Source organism: Oncorhynchus masou, chromosome 29 (genome assembly GCF_036934945.1).
Source record: "Oncorhynchus masou masou isolate Uvic2021 chromosome 29, UVic_Omas_1.1, whole genome shotgun sequence".
NCBI classification, from domain to species: Eukaryota; Metazoa; Chordata; class Actinopteri; order Salmoniformes; family Salmonidae; genus Oncorhynchus; species Oncorhynchus masou.
Genome location: NC_088240.1, coordinates 45,205,645 through 45,232,569, shown reverse-complemented (window position 1 = coordinate 45,232,569; position 26,925 = coordinate 45,205,645). Strand labels below are relative to the sequence as shown.

Below are 26,925 nucleotides of genomic sequence, written 5' to 3'. Positions count from 1 at the left end.
CGTGACGTCCCCTGAATGCCAATTTGATAGCCTGCTAGCCGCGGCCTTCTAGCTGTCTAGAGCATATTAGTTAGCTGAAGAGATCCATCGGCCACTTTCTTGGGCCACTATACCAATTTTGCCAATTGGACTGGACCCCTTTGATACACGGAACCCTACGAATCCATCACGACTAGTCTAAAATACTTAAGGGTGCAAGCCTTTCTAATCTACCTGGCCCAGGTATCCTGGAAGGATATTGACTTCAACCCGTCAGTAGAGGATGCCTGGTTATTCTTTAAAAGTGCCTTCCTCACCATCTTACATAAGCATGTCCCATTCAAAAAATGTAGAACCAGGAACAGATATAGCCCTTGGTTCACTCCAGACCTGACTGCCCTTGACCAGCACAAAAACATCCTGTGGCGTACTGCATTAGCATGGAATAGCCTCCGTGATATGCGACATCAAACGACATCATAACTGCCATCGATAAAAGACATTACTTTGTAGCTGTATTCACCGACCTGGCAAAGGCTTTCAACTCTGTCAATCACCACATTCTTATCTTCAGATTCAACAGCCTTGGTTTTTCAAATGACTGCCTCACCTGGTTCACTAACTACTTCTCTGATAGAGTTCAGTGTGTCAAATCGGAGGGCCTGTTGTCCAGACCTCTGGCTGTCTCTATGGTGGTGTCACAGGGTTCAATTCTCGGGCCGACTCTCTTCTCTGTATACATCATTGATGTCGCTCTTGCTGCTGGTGAGTCTCTGATACACCTCTACGCACCTCTACTAAATGCATGCTTTTCAACCGTTCGATACCCGTTTCCGCCCGCCCAGCTAGCAATCTCTACTTTGGACGGTTCTGACTTAGAATATGTGGACAACTATAAATACCTAGGTGTCTGGTTAGACTGTAATCTCTCCTTCCAGACTGATATTAAACATCTCCAAACCAAAATAAAATCTAGAATCGGCTTCCTATTTCGCAACAAAGCCTCCTTCATTCACGTCGCAAAACATACCCTCGTAAAACTGACTATCCTACCGATCCTCGACTTCGGCGATGAAATTTACTACTCAGCAAACTGGATGCGGTCTATAACAGTGCCATCCGTTTTGTCACCATAGCCCCATGTACCACCGACCATTACGATCTGTATGCTCTAGTCGGCTGGCCCTCAATACATATTCGTCACCAGACACATTGGCTCCAGGTCATCTATAAGTCTATGCTAGGTAAAGCTCTGCCTTATCTCAGCTCACTGGTCACGATCACAACACTCACCCATATCACGCACTCCAGCAGATATATTTCACTGTTCATCCCCAAAGCCAACACCTCCTTTGGCCGCATTTCCTTCCAATTCTCTGCTGCCAATGACTGGAATGAATTGCAAAAATCGCTGAAGCTGGAGACTTGTATTTCCGTCACAAACGTTAAACATCAGCCATCTGAGCAGCTAACCGATCGCTGCAGCTGTACATAGCCCATCTGGAAATAGCCCATCCAATCTACCTTTTTTTATTTTACCTTTATTTAACCAGGCAAGTCAGTTAAGAACAAATTCTTATTTTCAATAACGGCCTAGGAACAGTGGGTGACCTACCTCATCCCCCATATTGTTTTTACTTACTTTTCTGCTTTTTTGCACACCAGTATTTCTACTTGCATATCATCATCTGCACATCTACCACTCCAGTGTTAATTTGCTAATTTGTAATTACTTTGCTACTATGGCCTATTTATTGCCTTACCGCCTCACGCCATTTGCACACATTGTATATATATATATTTTTCTATTGTGTTATTGATGGTACGCTTGTTTATTCCATGTGTAACTCTGTGTTGTTGTTTGTGTCGCACTGCTTTGCTTTATCTTGGCCAGGTTGCAGTTGTAAATGAGAACTTGTTCTCAACTAGCCTACCTGGTTAAATAAAAAATAAAATATAAAAAAAGAGCTGGTGTAGCTAAGTCAGGTTTGTAGACCTCCTTGCTCGCACATGCTATTTCAGTTCTGCCCAAATGTTCTACAGGGTTGAGGTCAGGGCTTTTTTGATGGCTACTCCAATACCTTGACTTTGTTGTCCTTAAGCCATTTTGCCACAACTTTGGAAGTATGCTTGATGTCATTGTCCATTTGGAAGACCCATTTGCAGCCAAGCTTTAACTTCCTGACTGATGTCTTGAGATGTTGCTTCATTATTCCCACATAATTGTCCTACCTACCATGATGCCATCTATTTTGTGAAGTGCACCAGTCCCTCCTGCAGCAAATGATGCTGCCACCCTTGTGCTTCACGGTTGGGATGGTGTTCTTCGGCATTCAAACCACCCCCTTTTTCCTCCAAATATAACGATGGTCATTATGGCCAAACAGTTCTATATTTGTTTCATCAGACCAGAGGACATTTCTCCAAAAAGTAAGATATTTGTCCCCATGTGCAGTTGCAAACTGCAGTCTGGCTTTTTTATGGTGGATTGGAGCAGCGGCTTCTTCCTTGCTGAGCTGCCTTTCCGGTTATGTCGATAAAGGACTTGTTTTACTGTGGACGTAGATACTTTTGTACCTTTTTCCTCCAGCATCTTCACAAGGTCCTTTGCTGTTGTTCAGGAATTGATTTGCACCTTTCGCAGCAAAGTATGTTCGTCTCTAAGAGACAGAATGCGTCACCTTTCTGAGTGGTATGACGGCTGCATGGTCTTATGGTGTTTTTACTTGCTTACTATTGTTTGTACAGATGAACGTAGTACCTTCAGGCATTTGGAAATTGCTCCCAAGAATGAACCAAACTTGTGGAGGTCTCCAAGTTTTTTTCTGAGGTCTCGGCTGATTTATTTTGCTTTTCCCATGATGTCAAGCAAAGAGGCACTGAGTTTGAAGGTAGGCCTTGAAATACATCCACAGGTACACCTCCAATTGACTCAATGATGTCAATTAGCTTATCAGAAGCTTCTAAAGCCATGTGTCACGACTTCTATAAGTAGTGGGTGGAGGAGTCAGTTGCAGAGAGCAGGTTACTTCAAAAGATGTGGATCTTTATTTTCCAAAAAAAACAGAGAGACGGTCACGCCACACACACAAGTGCGTGTAAAGACCCAGTCCAAACAAACAAGACGAAACTGATTGGGAAAATGAATCCTACAAAATAATCACACACCATAAACAGAAAAACAAGCCCGCACAAAAGCCAACGGGCCTACTGGGTTTAAATAGCCCACAACCAAAACCTAAACACGAAACAGGCGCAACTAATCAGACACAACTAAATGAAACAGAAAAGGGGATTGATGGCAGCTAGTAGGCCGGCGACGATGACCGCCGAGCGCCGCCCGAACAGGAAGTGGCACCATCTTTGGCGGGATTCGTGACACCATGACATAATTTTCTGGAATTTTCCCAGCTGTTTAATGGCACAGTCAACTAAGTGTATGTAAACTTCTGACCCACTGGAGTTGTGATACAGTGAATTATAAGTGAAATAGTCTGTCTGTAAACAATTGTTGGAAAAATGAGACCGTAGATGTCCTAACCGACTTGCCAAACTATAGTTTGTTAACAAGAAATGCGTGTAGTGGTTGAAAAACTAGTTTTAATGACTCCAACCTAAGTGTATGTAAACTTCTGACTTCAACTGTATTTAGTACCCATTGTCTGATTTTATGAAAGTCAACAACCATTTGTCTCTTTTCATTTTGTAAGTTCTTGGCCTTTCCCCATAGTGATTGATGACAAGGGGATTTAAATTTGTGAAACAGAAAGCCATGGAAGGCCAAAATACAGTTCCTTTAAATTAGATTAACTTTAAAAAAAAGTAGATTGTCAATGCAGATCATTTTTTTATGATTTTATTCATAAGATTATTCATGGGTGCTAATATTTGTTATACGTCTTTTTTGGGGGGAAAGTATTATTATTATAATCTCTTTCTCTGAGAAATTGTGTTAGTATGAATAATATTGTTTTACACTTTTTTGCATACAATATAGCTTGGTATTATTGATTTCATGCAGTCTTTTTTGCTAATCTATATCAAGGGAGCCAATAATTTTGGAGGTGACTGAGTTGTAGAGATGTGTATTGAAAATGAAATACAAAAATATCTCATTTAAGTATTCACACTTCTGAGTCAATACTTTGTAGAAGCACATTTGGCAGTGATTACAACTGTGAGTCGTTATGGGTAAGTCTCTAAGAGCTTTCCACACCTGGATTGTGCAACATTTGCCCATTTATTATTTTCTAAATTCTTCAACCTCTGTCAAATTGGATGAAATTGATCATTACTAGACAACCATTTGCAGGTCTTTCCATAGATTAAGTTGATTTCAGTCAAAACTGTAACTGGGCCACTCATGAACATTCACTGTCTTATTGATAAGCAACTCTGGTGTAGATTTGGCCTTGTGATTTAGGTTATTGTTCTGCTGAAAGGTGAATTAATCTCCCGAGTGTCTGGTGGAAAGCAGACTGAACCACATTTCTCCCAGTGACTCAACCAAGGTTTGCTTCTAGGATTTTGCCTGTGCTTAGCTCCATTCCCCTGTTCTGAACAATTGCAAATATATTTTTGGGGGGCAGTATAACTTTAGTTCCTTGTTGCAAACAGGATGCATGTTTGGGAATATTTTTATTCAGTGTGTCAACTAGGTTAGTATCGTGGCATAACTACAATGTTGTTGATCCATCTTCAATTTTCTCCTAACACAGCCTTTAAACTCTGTAACTGTTTTAAAATCACAATTGGCCTCATGGTGAAATCCCTGAACTGTTTCTTTCCTCTCCGGCAACTGAGTTAGGAAAGGCACCTTAATTTTTGTAGTGACTGGGTGTAATGATACACCATCCAAAGTGTAATTAATAACTTCACCATGCTCAATGGGTTATTCAATGTCTGTATTTTTCTACCCATCTGCATTGGAAAACCTCCCTGGTCTTTGTGGTTGAATCTGTGTTTGAAATTCACTGCTTGACTGTGGAACCTAACAGATCATTGTTAGGTTGATAATTGATAATTGTGTGTGTGGGGTACAGATATGAGGTTGTCATTCAAAAATCATGTTAAACACTATTATTGCACACAGAGTGAGTCAATGCAACTTATTATGTGACTTGTTAATAAGCTAAGTTTTACTCCTGAACTCATTTAGGATTGCCATAACGATGTGGTTTCAAAAACACAATAATAGGGGTATTGTGTGTAGGCCACTGACCAATAAAAAAATAAAAAAAATCAGTCATTAAAAGGGTGTTAATACTTTCTGACGTCACTGTAATGCACTGTAATGGACTCTAACAGTGTATCTTGTGTTGAGGCGATAAAGTCAGACTCGGAGTGGGCCTATCTCTGTCTGGATTGAAATAGAAGCAGAGGCATGCCTGAAAGAGACCCTAGATAAGCCACTTTTAACTCAGTAGGCTAAAACTTGCTGACCTGGCCCTCGTACCACTCCCCCCTTGTAAAAGCTGTAACCTCATTATCAGTGGCTTAGCCTCCTGGGAGACTGGGTGCGAGCAATGGAATAGAGGGGTCACACTGTACAGTATGCAGGGGTGCCGTATGGAGGGGGGGGGGGTAGAATGATTCTAAGGGCCTGTGACTGACAGGGGACCTAAAAACAATATTAGAATATTAGGTAAACATTTTTCAACATTAAGGTAATAAACTATCATCAATAATATTTTACTGACAACGTCCCTTTTTCAGGACCCTGTCTTTCAAAGATCATTCGTAAAAATCCAAATAACTTCACAGATCTTCATTGTAAAGGGTTTAAACACTGTTTCCCATGCTTGTTAAATGAACCATAAACAATTAATGAACATGCACCTGTGAAACGGTCGTTAAGACACTAACAGCTTACAGACGGTAGGCAATTAAGGTCACAGTTATGAAAACTTAGGACACTAAAGAGGCCTTTCTACTGACTCTGAAAAACACCAAAAGAAAGATGCCCAGGTCCCTGCACTTCTGCGTGAACGTGTCTTAGGCATGCTGCAAGGAGGCATGAGGACTGCAGATGTGGCCAGGGCAATACATTGCAATGTCCATACTGTGAGATGCCTGAGACAGGATGGACAGCTGATCGTCCTCGCAGTGGCAGACCACGTGTAACAACACCTGCACAGGATCGGTACATCTGAACATCACACCTGAGGGACAGGTACAGGATGGCAACAACAGCTGCCTGAGTTACATCAGGAATGCACAATCCATCCATCAGTGCTCAGACTGTCCGCAATAGGCTGAGAGAGGCTGGACTGAGGGCTTGTAGCCCTGTTGTAAGGCAGGTCCTCACTAGACATCACCGGCAACAACGTTGCCTATGGGCACAAACCCACACAAAGCTTGTTGAAAATATATGCAGTTGACAGTAAGATGACGTTTCTTTTTTTGCTGAGTCTACTAATAAAACAAATGGTTTCTTTTTCTTTTCTTGTTTCTGCAGCCCTGTCTCCCCATCCCCATACCCCTGAACCAGCCCTACTCCCAACTGAAGAAGGATGTGAGCAGCATTGTGTTGAATGACATATCAGTTGGCATAATTGCAGGTACTGCAATGCATTGGGGACAGGAATGTGATTCTCCAGTCACTTGACACAGAGGTAGGCAGTATCAGAGCATTAAAGGAAGAGATGCAGGCTCTTAGAGATGGATGGGAGTCTCTCATGTCTGATGTGCAACACTGATTGCTACGCAATTGGATGTTGTACCTCAATTTAGCAAGGAACACAGCCTCCAGAGGAAAAGGAAGAAACTCCATGATGAAACCTCTCAATAGGAGACAGCTCAGGACAGTTCAGCAACGGTGGGTGTTTCAGAACAGTCTTTTTACTGCTATGGACAACATCATAAGTGACTTGGACACTAGGTTCCACACCACTGCAAAACATGTAGAAGAACTTTCTGCTGTTCTAAAAGTTGGGCAGATTAGTGAGGATAAAGTCCCTTCAGTGTGCCAACCACTGATCATTAAGTATTCCAGAGATCTTACACCTGAGCTTCAAAATTAAGTAAGATACCTGAACACTGTATATGCTACCACCTTTCCCCCTAAGTTATCCCCTCTTGGTCCCCTGAATGCAATTTGTAAGATGCAGCTGCAAAGCATTTTTGGAGAAGTGTGTATTGCTTTACGTATATTTTGCACACTGCAAGTGACTGTTGCTGGTGGCGAGAGAGCTTTCAGTGAGCTAAAACTGATAAACTTATTGGAGGTCCGCTATGTCCCAGGACAGGCTTTGCAGTCTTGCCATGCTGTCCATTGAAAGTCAGTTAGCTAGAAAGCTGGACTTTAAAGACTTGATCAATGAATGACTTTGCTAGCAAGAAGGCTCCGCGCTGGGCCCTTGGTGAGTAAGGCTGAGCAAGGGCCAGTGATAACTGTTAAATGGCATGGCTATGGATATTGGATCACTACACACATGATGCCCACAGGCTGACTGAGACTGAGAACAAGATATACCTCAAAGTAATGGCTGGATTGCCATAAAATGTGTTGTGCACATTCAAGACGCCAAGTGAAAGAAACCTATTGATTTGTTGACCACTTGACCTTTCCTCTAGTGCCACCATCAGGCCTTTTCATGTCTATTTCCATTTTGTTTTCCATTTTTCATTTCCACTTTTACATCTGCTTATTTTCTAGTCGGTATGTATATTTTGTTCAAAAATCTGCTGCTGATTTTATTATTTTGTTTGTTATATCATTCTATAGATGATAAGGTTAATTTAATTGAAGAGGTTAATGTATATTTAAGTTATATTTATTTTAAGTTATGCATTAATGTTAAGAGAATATTACATTCAAGAATTGTACCATTAAAATTACATTTAGACTGTAAAAGATGGCCTTTAGCACATTTCTTATAGAGGGTATCAGTCTTCGATCAAATAATGAATTCCACTGTATGCAGAATGCTGCATGCATGTCTGCACAGTGTTATATTTTCACAGCTCACTGTCAGTAAATATCGTACAGTAAATATTGGACTACAAGAGAGTTGCAAGCCTGCAAAGGTAGTTATTTAAAGCTTTGATTGGGTCGATTGGGTTCTGGAGGTGTGTGGTTACAGCAATTGCACATGGTTTGTGTGTCCTGTGGTGGTGGGGCCCAATGTGATACATTTTCATGGGGCCCAAAAATCCCTGGCGGCGCCCCTGACAGTATGTGTCAAGTTCCAGCCTCAAGTTCATATAACTGCAATATCTGAAGGGTCTCTGTTTTTCTTTAATGAACTGAACCACTAATATAGTGGTTAAATAATAAGTATTTATTTATTATGGTACTACTGACCAATTGAAATACATTTTAGCTGCACCGGGTAAACACAAAGCCTAGCCATTTCTTCCCGACTGCTATACCAACACAAAAAGGTTTTGTTTTGCCCCTCCGTTTATGGCCTGGAGTGAGAGCGTGCTAGGCTATATATACAAAGAATCCCATCATTAACCACTGTCAGCAGCTGCTCGTGGTGTGCTATTTAAAGTGCTCTAATGTGTAATATCAGAAGAGCTAACATGGAAGGCAGCATGATGTTTCTTCCCACCCATGCGTTCACCTGCCCTGTTCCTTCACATGTTTTCGCACAAACCTCATGACTTGTAAAGCCTCTAGCAAGTATGCACCCTGCGTAGGTGTATTCTCATGTGGCTCAGTCCAGTTTCAGCTCCAATTGAAAGACGTCTTCAACAGTCCTCAGTTCAACATGAATTGGTTTCTGAAGTGGGTCGGTGAAATGTGATCAGTCTGCCATTGAACAAAGTAATATGGTGTTTGTTTTTTTAATTACTTTGGGTCAGTTCATTATTTTTGCCGTTATGAAATGGGGGTGATTTGAAGTTGAAGCGACCTAATTCATAGAAATCACAGAACATTGTTCTCTCAGGAGCCCCTTGGAAACAAGATGATTTTAAAAAGGATTTTATCTACCAAATGATCAAACATATTTATAAATAAATAGATAATAATGTAGTTTGCTGGCTGTTATGCGGTGACAATCTGTTCTATTAACAGAGCTGTGAAAAACAAACAACTGGCTTCATGAGATGGTGGCAATAATTACAGTATGAAATATAATGCATGCCGTGCATACAGTATAAATGTCACGACCTGACCTTAGAGAGACTTATTTCTCTGTTTTCGGTTAGGTCAGGGTGTGATAAGGGTGGGCATTCTAGGTTTTCTATTTCTTCTTTTTACCATGTGTGGTTCTCAATCAGAGGCAGCTGTTTATCGTTGTCTCTAATTGGGGATCATATATACGTTGGTATTTTGAGTTTGGGTTTTGGTGGGGAGTTATTTTCTGTTTAGCTGTTTTGTTGCCTGACAGAACTGTGCGCTTTCGTTTTTCTACTTTGTTATTTTGTTGAGGTGTTCAGTTTTATTAAAAATCATGAACGCCTACCACGATACACCTTGGTCTCCTTCTTCAACACATGAGAGTTGTTCCATAACTCACCACCACAAAAAGGCCAAGCAGCGTGGTCAGGAGGAATGGACGTGGGAGGACATCCTGAATGGTAAAGGATCCTGGACGTGGGAGGAGATCCTGGCTGGGAAGGCGGAGGCAGACGGAGGGAGCAACTATACAAGGGGTCATGTCTAGCACGGAAGAACGAGAGGCAGCTCCCCCCCCCCCCAAAATGGCGGGGGTGGCACACGGGGAGATTGGCGGAGTCAGGAGTTAGACCTGAGCCAACTCCCCGTGCTTATCGTGGGGAGTGTGTGACCGGTCGGGCCCCGTGTTATGCGGTGATGTGCACCATGTCTCCAGTGCTCAGTCACAGCCCGGTGCGCTATATTCCAGCTCCCCGCATTGGCCGGGCTAGAGTGGGCATCCAGCCAGGACAGATGGTGCCGGCTCAGGGCTCCTGGCCTGCAGTGTGTTTCTTCGGCCCAGGATATCTTGCTCCGGCTCTGTGCACTGTGTCTCCGGTGCGTTTGCACAGCCCAGTGCGTCCTGTGCTAGCACCTCGCATTTGCCGGGCAAAAGTAACCATCCAGCCAGGACGGGTTGTGCCAGCTCTAAGCTTGAGACCGCCAGTGCTACTCCACGGCCCAGTGTATCCGGTGCCTGCTCCACGCACCAGGCTTCCAGTGCATCTCCCCAGTCCGGTGAGACCTGTTCCGGTTCCACGTACAAAGCCTCCAGTATGTCTCCCCAGCCTGGTAAGCCTTGTGGCAGCTCCACACACCAGGCTTCCAGTACGTCTCCTCAGTCCGGTGAGACCTCCTCCGGCTCCACGCAATTAAGCATCCAGTGATAATCCATGGCAAAAAGCCTCCAGTGATGATCCATGGCACAAAGCCTCCAGTGATGATCCATGGCACAAAGCCTCCAGTGATGATCCATGGCACGGTGCCTGCAGTGAGGATCCAGGGAAAGGAGCCTCCAGTGACGGTCCCCAGTCCGGAGCCTGCAGCGACGGTCCCCAGTCCGGAGCCTGCAGCGACGGTCCCCAGTACGGAGCTTGCAACGACAATCTACGGTCCGGGGGTCCCGGCGACGATCCCTGTACCGGAGGCGCCACCGAAGTGGGGGGAGCCGGAAGCGGAGCGGGGTCTGTGTCCTGCACCGGTGCCCCCACCAAGAGTAGATGCCCACCTGGACCCTCCCCTATAGGTTCAGGTTTGCGGCCGGAGTCCGCACGTTTGGGTGTGGGGGGAGGGGATACTGTCACACCCTGACTTTAGAGAGCCTTTTATTTCTCTGTTTTTGGTTAGGTCAGGGTGTGATTAGGGTGGGCACTCTAGATTTTCTATTTCTTTGTTGTTTTTGCCATGTGTGGTACCCAACAGAGGCAGCTGTCTATTGTTTTCTCTGATTGGGGATCATATATACGTTGGTATTTTCAGATCGGATTTTGTGGGGAGTTATTTTCTGTTTTGTTGCCTGACAGAACTGTGCGCTTTCGTTTTTCTACTTTGTTATTTTGTTGCAGTGTTGCAGTTTTTTGTTGCGGTGTTGCAGTTTTATTAAAAATCATGAATGACTACAACGCTGCACCTTGGTCTCCTTCTTCAACCCACGAGAGTTGTTACAATAACACGACAATTGTGAGCTGCAATATTACATATAAACTTATAAACTCTACATAGATTTTCATGACTACATCACAGTGGCTATCGGTCTGATGAGTCTTAATGTACAATAGTGATTTGATTTTTTTTTTTAAATCTTAAACTCTTAAATGTAGTCAGTAGGGTGGATGAATACATACAAAAGAGAATAAACACATTTCAGACATTACTTACTGTATATTTATGTTTCTTGTAAGATTATTATTTAAAAATTGGAACTGAAAGATTCCACCCGATGATTCAAAATCGTAGGAAGTCAGCTATAATTCAAACTAAGCATAGAAAATGTAAACTAAAAAAAGATAAGGGTGTGGAAATTAATTTTTTAACTGCTTGTCATAACTATTTAACATGACTATCCCCTTAACTCTTTTATTTGAAATATTATTTCTTATACACTATTTGACAGATTTATTTTGTTAGTTCCTGTAACTTTAGTTTTGCTTAACTATTTCCATAATTGAGGTGGGCATCTGACTTTGTTACGTAAAGCTATAACTTTCTGCCACCTATTGTGAAACAACCACTCTGAGGTAACATAAGGACAGCTGAATACTATCTGAATGCTTTCTCTTTTAGATACCCCATGCCCATGTCGTTTCCTCGAAGAAGTGCCGCAGTCGTGGCATTTTGAAAGTCTCTTCTGCTGCCTCTGTCACAAAGAAATAGAGCAAATCCCAGTCAACAACAATGCCCCCTTATTGGTGGAAGAAAATGGGACCATTTCAAAAGTAAGCTGTCTTTGTCCTTACATCCCTCTCTCCCTCTTTCCCTTGCTTGTGATATCACCTATCTCTCCCTCACTCTATGGTCATTTAAGCATCTTGTGGTCAACATGATTGAGAGCCACTTGATCGGTACACATGTTTTCTTTGCACAATGTCCTTTCATGTTCTCTGGTCAATACATTTTTGCAGTTCTGCCTTAAAAGTAAATATTTTACTGCCTATAAATCAACCCAGAAGACAGCATGAGTCAAAAAATATATAAAATTAAATCATCACAGACTGTAATGCATTATCAGACCACAGTCATTCTTTGTCTGTGTTAAAGGGAATCACTTTACAGCAGGTATGGGCAACTTTGATGGGGGTGGGAGATCAACATTTTTTAACTATTTTTGTGGCCCCTTCTTGGCGGTGGAGAGAAAAATGCCCATTTTTAGAGTTGATTTCCTGGGTCACACTTTATTTGGAAAGTCCGGATTGGATAGTCCGGATTTTTCCATCTGTAGATGTAGATTGTCATACTACCAACAAACTATATGTTGATAAGCAACTGCTTGCTAAGGTTACAGGGATAGGGTTAGGTTTAAAACAGGGATGGGCGGCGTGATCAATGCCCCCCCCCCCCCTAAAAAAAATAGAATAGTAGAACACACAAGGAACAATTTGGAAATTTGGTTGTGCATCAGCAGTTTATTTCTTGTTACTCAATTAGCCCATGTCAACATTTTGATTGGTAAGTTAGTCTAGTTGATTGGTAAGTTAGCCAGCAATCTAAACTTGTAGTGGTCGATTTACCACCCGGTGGGCCCTCATTGATTTTGTTTGTCAGCCTCACTCAGATATCATATTAAAAACTGCAAACATTTCTCTCTACCCTATGGCAAAATGTGTAGAATTGCACATATTTTGTGGTAAAACAGCTAATTTCCCTCTCCGACCCATGGCCAAATTAGTAGAATTGCATGAAATGAGTTATAAAATTTCTACATCCTCTCACTGCCCCATGGCAAAATGTGTAGAATTGCATGAAATTTGTTATACAAATGCTAAATCTTCTTTCCGTCCCATAGCAAAATGTGTAGAATTGCATTGCCGCCAGTTGCCCATCCCTGCTTTAAAGCATTCCCTGCTGAACAGGAAATTATAAAAAATTATGACAAAGCCGCCCATGACTTTATGTGAACACTTAACAAACAACATGGCAGTTAACTTGCTACGATTAGGTAACTTGCTACGATTAGATTAGGTGATCAAGACGCATCTCGGGTGTCAGTTTCAGATTTATGCCTTACTTCAGCTTTTTACAGTGATTTGATATTCCAGGAGTTATTTGTCACGTCTCTTGAAGCCCCAAAATAAATTGCAAGGTCTCATGGAGAGGGGGCCATGTGCTCGTCTCAGTGTGGTTGTGACCTGTCAAGTCAATGTGTACTCTGCTGCTGGTGTCTCAGTCGGGCTGTGGACTGTGAATACCCCCAGCAGTTCAAGCCACCATTACCAAAGGAGCAGTCTGTGAGATGCCAGCCTTCTGGACTGTGTCGCTTCCCTAGAGAAAACAACTCTCTCTCTCTATGCTTGGAAAAGTGCAAAACCTCTGAACACTACAAACCTATTCGAGAACGTCAGCTCCCTTTGTGCCTGAAAAGGCTCTCTGATCAAAGCAAATCTTTTTAAACATTTCCCAAAAGCAAGCATGCCTGCTGAACACTGCGAGGTGTCTGAACTAATTGAAACCATGGAATCAAGTGAGCCTTCTGCACAATCTGCTGAACCCTGCGTCATTTCGGACAAAATAAATAACTCTTTGGACTATACTGGACACCAGAAGATCAATGGACAAATGGATCCCGCTGTGCAGATTGTCGATCATTACAGCATGAATGGAGAACATGCAGAAGAGAGCAAACCTTTTGTGCATTATAATGGACATTCTGGGGGGTATGAGCAATGCATCAACAAGCCTTGTGAGGACTATCCTGTTCTCCACAAGCACACTAATCAGTATAAGTCTTCTGAGTTAAGCAAATCATTTCAAGAATGTTCTCAAAATTGTGAGTGCTTTGACTTCAGCAAGTCCTCTGAGCACTATGCTAATGACTGTCTAGCTTCTGTATTTAGCCAACACTGTGAACATTTCACAGAATGCTTCCAGTCATCTGAACAATGCAGGTCTTCTGATCAACACTGTAAGTCCTTTGAGTCAAGCGAACCTGCTGAGAACTCTGAGTTTTTAGCGCAATGTAAGATATCTGACTTCATACCTGACATCTCTGAATCCAATGAATCAAAAATATCATTTGAGCACTATACTGGAATTTGTGAGTATTCAGAAAAATACAATCATATTGATGACCCAACAGAATATAATGAGACTACAAAGCCAATTGATGAGGATTTAAAGCCCTCTCAGCCAACATTTCAACAAATTGAAATATGTGGGCTTTTTGACTCTGAGTTTTGCATAATATTAGAACCTATACATTCTTCAGATTTGAACATGCCTTCTCAACACTATGCTGAACAAGATTCTCCCAATGAAAGTAGACATGTCTCTGAAGTTCATGAACCTTCTGAGCAAACTCTGCTTTCTGAACAAAGCAATCATCAATCTGCTGACTATGATATGCCCTCTGGGCACTGTGAACTGCATAACACTTTCTATGAGCAAATAGAGACAAGTGTACAGTGTGAACTCTCTGAGCAATGTAATTATTGTGAGAGCTATCCTTGTCAACATAAAAGCACAAATAACAAATGTTATGAGCCTAGCAGTTCATTTTATTATGAGGAAGACAAGTCTTCTGAGTACTCATCCATTGAAACAAGGTCTTTTGAATCTTTGATTTATGACAGTATAAATTTAGACCCATTAACTGATTCAGCTGAATTCTATGAAGCGTTGGTGGAAGAAGGAGCACAGGACAAATCCAGCTCAGATATATGGGAATCATTTGATAATTGTACAGTTGTGGTAGAATGTGAGGAAAGCAATGCTGATGAAGACAAACCTCACTCGGATGCAGTCGTTGTTGAGGGATTCTTTGACTTATTTGATAAAGAGGATACTTGTAATTTTGCCCAAAGGCAACCTTATACCTCCTGTTTTGAAGGGGGAGGGGTGCATGAGTTGCTTTTTGAACAATGCAAAACTCATGTGTCCATTATGAATGAGGAAGAAACACAAATGCCCTGCGCCAAAAAAGGGCTTGAAGTTTTTAGTCAAGAAGTGGAAGAAGTTGATGAATCTTATGATGCTTGTGCTGATGATGGACAATTTAATGTAGACTGTACTGATGATGAGACATCCGCTTCTGGATCCTTTGCAGATGAGGAATCATGTGAATCTTGTTTTGAAGAAGCCACAGCTTATGAAGTTGAGTTTTATGAAGCTTTTGTAGCAGAAGACAATGCTATTGAGGCTGAGGCCTATGAGCCCTTTGTTGAGGAAGAGGAACTTTGCATTGCTGAAAATGAAGCTGTTGACGCTCAGGCCAATGGACCCTTAGTTGATGAGGACAACACGTACGACGAACACAGTGCAGAGGAAGCATCTCATGGATCCTCTTCTGACGTGTCTTCTGTTGAAGATGATGAAGCATCTGAGGGCCAAAATGATCAAACTTATGAACCATGCTTTGAAGAAGAGGAAACTTGTGATGAAGAATACCACACAATATGCATCGCAGAAGACGAATTATACAACCAATATGCTGAAGACAAAGCTTATGGATCCTATGGGCCGTGTGATAAAGATTGCGATGCATATGGCAGGGAACATACACAATTCTCTACAGAAGGGGAAGATAATGCACTATGCACTGAGGCCTGTGAACCAAGTGCTGAAGAGCACCATGAATATCAAAGTGAAGCCAATGAATCTAATGTTAATCAAGAAGCTAATGGATTCTGTACTGAAGAAGACTCTCATGACAGCACTCCTGAGACACATTTGAAAGGTGAAGTCTGCACTGAAGAGAGAAATAATGGTGCTCCATGTGCTGAGGAGAATGAATCCCCTGAATCATTTGAGGTTATAACCAAAGACATCGCATTATGCACTGAAGGAAGCAAACCAACTATGCCTGATGGTATTGAATTCAATGGGGATCAAACGGATTCCTCCACAACCTCTTCCGAAGAGATAGATGAGCGAAGCAAGTCATCTGAATTGTGTGAGCAGCTAAACACACCATATCTGTCTCAGAACTGGGAGGAACACAATGGTGTCTCAGAGCATCTCCAACACCCAGAGTCAGAGGACCTTTCAGAGCAGGTGTCTGAGAAAACAAGCCTCCCTCTTGATGGTGCTGAACTTAGTAAAGACTCCATAGACCGCGAGCCACTTGCACATCACGCCGAACAAACAGAGCCCTCTGAACAAAGTGAGCTGGATGAGAAAATGCAGTTGCATGAATTTTTTAAGATTGTGGCCTCTGAACAACTAAGTGAGGAGTCTGAGGAGGAGCTGAGTGACGATGAGTCCTTTGAGTCCTGTGAATGCGAGTACTGCGTCCCGCCTAGAGAACAGGTATTACAAGGTCTTTGCATCGTGCTTGAAATCCGCTGGAATAGCTGTGAAACGCACTTAACTTGATCAACACTCCGCTTTCAAATTTCAGAAGTGTGGAATATGAACGTTTCGCATGGAGTGACAACAAACTGAAATTTGCCAGAGAAAAGAGTGAAATGTGTTTGTCTAAGTATTAGGCCTATTTTTTACATATTGTCCATTCCGTGTTAGCTTTGGATGTGTTGGCTTTGGATCAAATTTGTGACAACAGAACTAAAATAGAGGAGGATATGGCTGCACATAAGATTCTTATTGCTTTGCACAACAGATGATATTTCTGTCAAACTATAAAGATACAATCTACTCTCCTCCTGACCTGGTTATTTACTCTGCTGGGGCAAAGAAATTTGAATTGCGCAGTGTTTATAGGATGCTTATTTGGTCATCACATTTCCTCTTGCTAGTAGAGTCGGTTTCAGTGTTGCTGCCTTGCTATGTTGTTGTCTTAGGTCTCTCTTTATGTAGTGTTGTCTGTCTTGTCGTGATGTGTGTTTTGTCCTATATTCATATTTTATTTATATTTTATTAATCCCAGCCTCCGTCCCCACAGGAGGCCTTTTGCTTTTTGGTAAATAAGAATTTGTTATATAAATGTTATATAAAAAATAAAATAAAAATGGACCACTTGATAAGGGAATGTCGAGCTCATAGTCAGTCCACAGAGCCATGACAGTCCATAGTCACATTGATATTTACTTTTCCATCAACTGAACACCAGCTGTTGGGAAATAGCTTTCTTATGCCCCCTTATGGGCATGCTCTTCTATAATTCAATTATCTCAAACTCACAAGCAAACGTTTTACCAGTGTGTTTTCTCACTACAAATTCATGAGGTAATGTTATTAATCATCAGTTTAATTCATGACCCACACACACACACTATTTAATGTGTTTTTGCATCATGCCACAGTGTTGTCTTGATTGGCACAAACATATCAAAATTATCCAATTTGCATCAATGAATATCATGGCATCATTTGGCTGTTCATTGACCTAACGTCTAACTATTTGTTTTCAGGTCCCGGAAAAACCTCTGCTACCTCAAATCAAGTCAAAAGACTCAGGGAAGATCTGTGTTGTGATTGATTTGGATGAAACATTAGTGCACAGTTCATTCAAGGTAAGCTGAAGTGAATGACCCGCTCTTTGAGGACAAACGCTAACAGAGAATACTTGATTGATTTCCACTCTCTCTTTTATACTAATTAGTAAAGCGCTCTGAATTGAATGTGGACAAAAACAAACAATACCTCACAAAGATGGGGTGCAATGAACTGAACTAAATAGTGTGTAAATGACATACAGGTGTGTGAACAGGTGATGAGAATTCAGGTGATTGGGATCTGGAGAGTGAGCTGCTTTCAGGGCATCTATGTGTTTGAAAATGTGAGCTGGGAAGTGAACTGCTTTCAGGGGTTCTATGTGTTTGAGAGTGTGAGCTGGAAAGTGGGCTGGAAAGTGAGCTGCGTTCAGGGGATCTGAGTTTGAGAGTGTGAGTGTGAGTTGGAAGCAGACGTTACAGTGATCAGATTTATTTGGAATGTTAATTGATGTTAATGTTTATTTTTGTAATCAACCGCAGTTACCATTAAACTCGCTTCTAGCAAGTATTCTTATCTATGCTACTCGGTATATCCACGATTGGCTGCATAATGGGTATAATGTGCTCTTCCCTACGACAGGTGGTCTTGGCCATCTAATCAGTCTGTCCCAAAGAATGTCACAAGATAGGCCACAGGTTTAAACTGTCAATGAAAGTGGCAGCATTTTATTGAAGGCGAGTCACAAGGTGTCGTGTGTTTTTAATGGGATTGATTGTCCAAAAAGGTAACGGAGGGGTACGTATAGTAAATGAAAGATGTTTATTCTCAGAGATATATATTTCATGTCCTATTCTCTGAGAGATATACAGTTTGTCCTATTCTAACTTAAGTTGGCTTGTTTGCTTCCATAATATGGCAACTTTGATTTTAGAGTAATATTGTAAGTTTGGGTGTATGTATTCAACTAGACGACCAATGCAAAGTCGAAAACTTGATTTTCAATACTCTTTAATGACATGTTACGGAGTAGTTTTAAAAATGTGTCTCTGTGTTTTATTTACGAGTTACTTCAGATTGGCATCAACCCTGTGCCCACTGACAAGGATGTCTGGGTGGCTACTACGTTCATGTTAGTGGTGGAATCACTGACATATGTTAAATGGATTTGAAATGATTTTACTATCTATGCATGTGAAACAATTATCATAGGGTAGCTGGTGATGTGAACACGTCTGGTGTGATGGAAGATCTTCCACAGAGCAAAAGAAAGTGTCTCTCCAAAATTAGCTGGCATCAAATTCTGACTTGGTGTCAGACATGGCATGCAGTCAAAAATTGTCAAGTAAAACCTTGAAAGCATTCCAACTAGTCACATATGTATTTAAGAAAACCCATGCATATACAGTGCCTTCAGAAAGTGTTCATACCCCTTGACTTATTCCACATTTTGTTGTCTTACATCCTGAATTCAAAATTGATTCAAAATAGGTTTTTCTCTCACCCATCGACACACAGTAATGCCTCATATTGACAGTGAAAACATGTTTCTAGACATTTGATGACAGCTTTGCACACTCTTGGCATTCTCTCAACCAGCTTCACTTGGAATGTTTTTCCAACAGTCTTGAAGGAGTTCCCACATGCTGAGCACTTGTTGGCTACTTTTCCTTCACTCTGCGTCCCAACTCATCTCCTTCCAACTCAATTGGGTTGAGGTAGGTTGATTGTGGATGCCAGGTCACCTGATGCAGCACTCTGTCACTCTCCTTCTTGGTGAAATAGCCTTTGCACAGCCTGGAAGTGTGTTGGGTTATTGTCCTGTTGAAAAACAAATGATAGTCCCACTAAGCGCAAACCAGATGGGATGGTATATTGCTGCAGAATTCTGTGGTAGTGTAAGGGGTGTGTAACTGGTGGCAGGGAAGTCAGACGCAGGAGAGCAGAACTAGGTAATAGCCGGAGCAGTTTAATTCCAAAATCAACGACATCAAGAAAATAACAAATGGGGTACAAAACCCGACGCGCACCAGTCAACAGGTGCACAAGCACTTACATCTCCGGACCATACCCCTCCCAGTCCACGAGGTACTGAAGGCCCCTCGCCCAACGCCTCGAATCCAGTATGGAATTAACAGAGTACGCCGGGGCCCCCTCTATGTCCAGAGGGGGCGGAGGAACCTCCCGCACATCAGACTCCTGGAGCGGGCCAGCCACCACCAGCCTGAGGAGAGACACATGGAACGAGGGGTTAATACGGTAATCGGGGGGAGCTGTAACCTGTAACTCACCTCGTTCAGTCTGCTCAGGACTTTAAATGGCCCCACAAACTGCGGACCCAGCTTCCGGCAGGGCAGGCGGAGCGGCAGGTTTCGGGTCGAGAGCCAAACCCGGTCACCCGGTGCGAACACCGGGGCCTCACTGTGGTGACGGTCTACGCCGGCTTTCTGGCGCCAGAACCGGCTGATACCCCAGTACACGCTGGAAGGGGGAGAGGTTAGTGAAGGAGTGACAGAGCGGGTACTGGACCACTTCCTCGTTTACTCTCTCCACTTGTTCGTTACTCTCGTGGTGAAAACCTGAGGTAAGGTTGATCGAGACCCCCTAACGTTCCATGAACGCCCTCCAGACCCTAGAAGTGAATAGGGATCCTGATCAGATACTATGTTCTCAGGCACCCCAGAGTGCCGGAAGACGTGTGTAAACAAGGCCTCCGCAGTGTGTAGGGCCATAGGGAGACCGGGCAGCAGGAGGAGACGGCAGGACTTAGAGAAATGATCCACGACAAACAGGATCGTGGTGTTTCCCTGTGATGGGGGGACATGGGTCAGGAAATTGATCGACAGGTGTGACCATGGCCGCTGTGAAACGTGTAAGGGATGTAGCTTACCTCTGGGCAGGTGCCTAGGAGCTTTACACTTGGTGCGCAGACGAAACATACAGACACCCAGCGGGACACTGGAGGGGAGCGGGTTCTGCACGCAACGCCTGCTCAATGTCCGTGTCCAGCTCCCACACTACCGGCGGCACCAGGCAGAAGGCCAGGAGTATGGGGGTGGGATCCATGGGCCGCTCCTCTGTGTCATACACCCGGGACAGTGCATCTGCCTTCACGTTCTGGGAACCTGGTCTGTAAGAAAGGGTGAAAACAAAACAGGTGAAAAACATGGCCAACCTTGCCTGGTGAGGGTTCAGTCTCCTCGCCGCCCGGAGATACTCCAGATTGCGGTGGTCAGTCCAGATGAAAAAAGGGTGTTTAGCCCCCTCAAGCCAATGTCTCCACGCCTTCAAAGCCTTTACGACAGCTAACAGCTCCCGGTCCCCCACGTCATAGTTTCGCTCCGCTGGGCTGAGCTTCCTCGAAAGGAAGACACAGAGGAGGAGCTGCGGTGGCGTACCCGAGCGCTGAGAGAGCACGGCTCCTATCCCAGCCTCGGACGTGTCCAACTCCACTATGAATGCCAAAGAGGGATCTTGATTGGCCAGCACGTGAGCCGAGGTAAACAGAGCCCTCAGGTGACCAAAGGCCCTGTCCGCCTCAGCCGACCGCTGCAAACGTACCGGTCCCCCCTTCAGCAGTGAGGTAATGGTAGCCGCTACCTAACCAAAACCCCGGATCAACCTCTGGTAGTAATTGGCAAACCCTAGAAACTGCTGCACCTCCTTTACGGTGGTGGGAGTCAGCCAATTACGCACGGCTGAGATGCGGTCACTCTCCATCTCCACCCATGAGGTGGAAATGCGGTACCCTAGGAAGGAGACGGACTGTTGGAAGAACAGACATTTCTCACCCTTGGCATAAAGGTCTTGCTCCAACAGTCGACCAAGCACCTTGCGCAACAGGGACACATGCTCGGAGCGTGTAGCGGAGTATATCAAAATGTCATCAGTATACACCACTACACCCTGCCCGTGCAGGTCCATGAAAATCTCGTCTACAACGGCTTGGAAGACTGATGGAGCATTCATCAACACGTACAGCATGACGAGGTACTCATAATGCCCTGAGGTCATACTGAACGCAGGGGTTCAGAGACGTATGGTTTCATAGCCACCGTCTACGCCTGTGACAGAGGATACACGTGACTCCTGGGAAGTGCACCGTCGTTGAGGTGGTAATTGAGTCGCCTTCTTTTTGGAGAAAGTGAGAGCTAAATCAGCATATTCGGGGGGAATGCGCACGGTAGACACCTGGTCTGGACTTTCCACCAAAGTAGCACCTACGGAAACTCCTAAACACCTCTCCGAGCACTCTCGCGACCACCCCGAGAGCCCTCCATTGCCATGAAACAGTGGGGTTATGACAAGCTAACCAGGGTAGGCCTAGCACCATGGGACACGGAGGAGAGTCAATGAGAAAGAGACTGATTCTCTCCGTGAGACCCCCCCCTTGCATCACCATGCCCAGAGGAGCGGTGGCCTAATCAACCCTGGCTAACTCCAGACACAACCCTGACCCTAATGGTTGACTATCTAAGGTGTTAACTGGGAATGGCATAGCTACAGGAATGATGGGGATCCCTAAACTATGGGCAAATATCGACGAGAGCCTTATGCTGGGAATGCGGAAAAGTAACATGCAAAAACATGTGTGGAACAGAGGGCTCTGGGTGGTGCCTTCTCAACTGGGGTGACGCCAGAGTGCCCTGCCTCTTGCCTCGACCCCCAGAGGAACCAACCCGGCAACGACCGGCAGTGTGACCTCTGCGGCCACAGATGGTGCACGAGACCTCCTCCGGTCTCCCTGAGCGCAGCACCTCCCAACTCCATGGGCATCGGAGCGGTGTTGTTGGGTTGCCGATCTGGATGTCCGCGTGTAGCTAGCAGGTTATCCAGCCGAATGGACAGGTCCACCAGGTGGTCGAAGATGAGGGTGGTGTCCCTGCAGGCAAACTATCGACCGACGTCCTCGCGCAAACTGCAGCAATAGTGGTCAATCAGGGCCCTGTCGTTCCATCCCGCTCCGGAGGCCAGGGTCCGAAAGTCCAAAGCGAACTCCTGTGCACTCCTCGTCCCCTGCCGCAGGTGGAAAAGACGTTCAACCACCGCTCTGCCCTCGGGTGGATGGGCGAAGACGGGTGAACTCCTCAAAGTGGTCCAGCACCGCATCTCCTTCCACCCACACGGCGTTGGCCCACTCCAGGGCTTTCCCCGAGAGGCATGAGATGAGGGCGGACACCCTCTCACGGCCCGAAGCCAGGTGGACGGTTGCCTGGTATAACTCCAACTGCAACAGGAAACCCTGGCAGTGGGTAGCCACCCCATCGTACTCCCCGGGGAGGGTGATGCGAATCCCACTGGAACCGGGTGCAGATGGAGTGAGTAGTGGAGGCCCCTGTTGTGCTGGTGGAGGTGCTGGATGAATTCTCAGTCTCTCCCAGCGGTCCATAGTTGGACGACGTGGTCCATGGCGGCATCGAGATGGTGGAGCATCGCTGTGTGTTCCTGGACGCGCTCCTCGATCTCCATACCAGGGGCATCTGCTCCTGCTGACTCCATATTCAGGGGTGTGGTATTCTATAAGGGCTGCGTAACTGGTGGCAGGGAAGTCAAACGCAGGACTAGGTAATAGCCGGAGCAGTTTAATTCCAAAACCAACGGCATCAAGTAAATAACAACTTGAGTACAATACCCAACATGCACAAGTCAACACGTGCACAAGCACCCCAAACAATACCACACAAAGACATGGGGGGAACAGAGAGTTAAATACACAACACGTAATGAGGGAATGAAAACAAGGTGTGTGGGAAAACAAGACAAAACAAATGGAAAATTAAAAACGGATCGGCGATGGCTAGAAGACCGGTGACGTCGACCCCCGAACACCGCCGGAACAAGGAGAGGAACCGACGGCAGAAGTCGTGACAGGTAGCCATGCTGATTAAGTGTGCCTTGAATTCTAAATAAATCACTGACAGTGTCACAAGCAACGCACCCACACACCATCACTCCGTCTCCTCCATGCTTCACGGTGGGAACCACGCATGCGGAGATCATCTCACAAAGACACGGTGGTTGGAACCAAAAATCTCAAATTTGGACTCATCAGACAAAAGGACATATTTCTAACCGGTCTAATGTCCATTGCTTGTGTTTCTTGGCCCAAGCAATTCTCTTCTTATTATTGTTGCCCTTTAGAAGTGGTTTCTTTGCAGCAATTCGACCATGAAAGCCTTATTTCACACAGTCTCCTCTGAACAGTTGATGCTGAGATGTGTCTGTTAATTGAAATCTGTGAAGCATTTTTTGGGGCTGCGATTTCTGCGACTAGTAACTAATGAACTTATTCTCTGCAGCAGAGGTAACTCTGGGTTTTCCTTTCCTATAGCGGTCCTCATGAGAGCCAGTTTCATCATAGCTCTTGATGGTTTTTGCAACTGCAATTGAAGAAACTTTCAAAGTTCTTGACATTTTCCAGATTGACTGATCTTCATGTCTTTTAGTAATGATGGACTGTCATTCTCTTTGCTTATTCAATCTGTTCTTGCCTGTAGGGCTATCTTCTGTGACCCGATTCAAGAAACTAGGCGTATGTCGCAAGTTAAGACTTCACAGGAGAGCCGTTTGAATGTAAAAAAAAATGTTTTTATCAAAATGCGTTTTTTGGGCAGAAATGCCTTCTCGAACATATGACCTTTCATGTGCCTTAATAACAAACTTGTTTGCCATCTGTAAATACAAATCAAATTGTTAAATTACGAGCCTTGTTGGTTAAGCCACAGAAAAATCAACATCCTTCCCACTTGCCATGATTGGCTGAAATAATAAGTGGTCTGGACATGCCGAGAGAGGAGTTCGGATTGTTCTACCATATTGAAGGCGTCTGTCTATTTGAGCTTGTCAGTCTGTGTTGGTAATCCTGTTGAACGCGGCTTTTTTATATATGTATTGTTTAGTGGAGCTGCATAAGTATTGCTTTCCATTTTCAGGATGATCAAGTTTTGAAATCAGTGGAATTAAAGTATGATAGCTAAAGAGATTGAGAAAACACCTGTCTCCGAGTTACATTTTCAAACTAAGGGCAACCGTGGTATGGCATCCCTGACAGGGAGATGCTTCCATGATGCATGTTGATGTATGCAAGTAAGATAGTCTAGCATTAGCTACCTACATTTTCATACATTACACATTTCTAATTTTGACAGGAAGTGGTTTAATTTCAAGTTAAATTGTACTGTTAGCTAGCTAACATTAGCTGGCTGGCTCCCTAGCTGACGTTGTTATTTGTTTCCCACAGCCGTTTGCTTTTCTAGTTAGAGTCTAATGTTAGCTAGCTTCCTTTTCACTCTGTCAGTTAGGTTAGCATTGTGGAGTAACTACAATGTTGTTGATCCATCTTCCGTTTTCCCCTATCACCGCCATTAAACTTTGTATCTGTTTTAACGTCACCTTTGGCCTCATGGTGAAATCCCTGAACTGTTTCCTTCCTCTCCGGCAACTGAGTTAGGAAGGACGTCTGGATCTTTTTAGTGACTGGGTGCAATGACACAAAATCCAAAGTGTAATTAATAACTTCACCTTGCTCAAAGGGATGTTAAATGTCAGCTTTTTTTACCCATCTACCAATAGATGCCTTTCTTTGAGGCATAGGAAAACCTCTCTGGTCTTTGTGGTTGAATCTGTGTTTGAAATTCACTGCTCGACTGATTGACCTTACAGATGTGTGAGGTTCAGAGATGAGGTCATTCAAAAATCATGTTAAACACTATTAAATTTGTACTCCTGAACTTATTTATGTTTACCGTAACGAAGGGGTTGAATACTTATTGACTCAAGACATTTCATCTTAATTTGACATTATAGGGTATTGTGTGTAGGCCAGTGTCAAAAAATATCTAAATTTAATTAATTTAACACAACAAAATGTGGTAAAAGTCAAGGGTTGTGAATACTTTCTGAAGGCACTGTATACATATGTAATGTATGTAATGCATGTTATGCTCGGCTCAACATTACTTCATAGACTATGAATAGACTATGAATTTAGGTCATGGTGTCCTACATAGCACGTACTCGTGACTAACCTAACATTTGAGAGACTTGTTTTAGGTAGAAGACCCATCTAAATAAATCACACTTTTATAGGTGTTGTCAAATACATTATATTTCAGTGTCTCGAATGGAAACATATTACTTACATACTGTTATTTCTGAAGTCGCTGATGGTGAGCATTTTATTTTTGCTTTACAGTCTTTACAAGCTTGTAAAGCACATTTAATTCAAACATATATTTTTTTACATAATAAGAAACCCACAAACTAGAGTTAATGTGTTCTGTACAAGCTTGTAAAGCACATGTTTAATGTCTTAATTCAAACACTGTTCCGTACTTGTTTCTTAAATGGAATCTTCTTGCTCCCAACAGCCTGTGAACAATGCTGATTTTATCATTCCAGTGGAAATTGATGGAACAGTTCACCAGGTAAGTGCGACTGTTTTCAGTTTCAATTCTTAGCCGTTTTCACAGGTTCTCTCCTTCATAGAGCCACAATGAAAGAACAGTAATGTGGCCATGACCTCAAATAAAATTCTAGAATCTAATCTCCATGATATCCACGCTATGTTGGAATGCCTCTCCTTAGTTTTATAAGTGTTTAATTAGTTCAAACCTTTTATCCACCACTGTTTACTCGGTGACTCTGTTTGTGCTGTAGCGCCGGTGCACTAGGCTAGCTATCTGACAGAGCTTTGGCCTTCTCTGTTGACGGATCCTAGCAGCAGGTGGCTATTTCTGTGGGCTGATGAAACAAGGAAGTATGTTTGGCTTCTTAAATCGCTGGGCCCATCAATCTCAGTCCCTAGCGCAGATTCTGCCCAGTCCATATGAGATCACATCGGAGATTGCAGGAACTGCTGTAGTTTTTCCTAGTTCAAAGGCTAACTCCAGACAGAAGACAGAGGAACACTCCTGTTTTATACCCCAGGCCTGGGTCTGTTTCAAGTAATCCAGGATAGGCTTGTTTAAGTGGGCACAGCCTATTCGGGATGACTTGGTTCAGAAACAAGGCCGATAGCATCATGTTCTTTTGAGAAATGGATGTGAGCAGAAATTGAGTGAAAGTTCTATATTGACAGGCATATCTTTCCATATACAGATAATAGGCTGCACCTAGAGTTGCAAAGGTAGGGTATATTACTGTAAACTTTTGAAGGATTTGGGGAAATTTTACAAGATTACTGATGGCCTTTTGGGTACTTCAGATTATCACAGGTGTCTGTAATTATCTATGGCCCTCTGTGTGGCTTTATCACATGTACAATATATAAAATAATCAAATAAGATGATAAAATTATTACAAAGCTGTATTAGATGGGGGTAGGGGCCACAGCAAATCTGAACTCTAATTCGACCTTAATTACTATTAGTTTAGATAGCTGGCCACTAGACTAATTTACCAATCTAAAAATGTTAGCTGAAATGGGCTAATTGAGTGAATATTAGTGACTCATCAGTAACAAGAGAAACTGTTTTTATGCACCAAATTTCGAAATTGCACCTTGTGTATTCTAC

At 43.5% G+C, this 26,925-nt stretch overlaps 1 protein-coding gene across 3 annotated transcripts in view; it reads left to right on the top strand.

The window, feature by feature from the left end:
• LOC135519910 (carboxy-terminal domain RNA polymerase II polypeptide A small phosphatase 1-like) overlaps positions 1 to 26,925 on the top strand; it is a 56,204-nt gene that overhangs the window by 17,885 nt on the left and 11,394 nt on the right. For 2 of the 3 annotated variants that reach the window (XR_010452317.1, XM_064945126.1), the window contains exons 2-5: positions 6,437 to 6,539; positions 11,651 to 11,802; positions 17,389 to 17,490; positions 25,780 to 25,836. Coding sequence is in view for 2 of the 3 variants with exons in the window: in XM_064945126.1 (XP_064801198.1) it covers positions 6,437 to 6,539; positions 11,651 to 11,802; positions 17,389 to 17,490; positions 25,780 to 25,836 (414 nt within the window). In the remaining variant the exon portion in view is untranslated. The remainder of the gene's footprint in view (positions 1 to 6,436; positions 6,540 to 11,650; positions 11,803 to 17,388; positions 17,491 to 25,779; positions 25,837 to 26,925) is intronic. The other variant, XM_064945127.1, reaches the window with a different exon arrangement.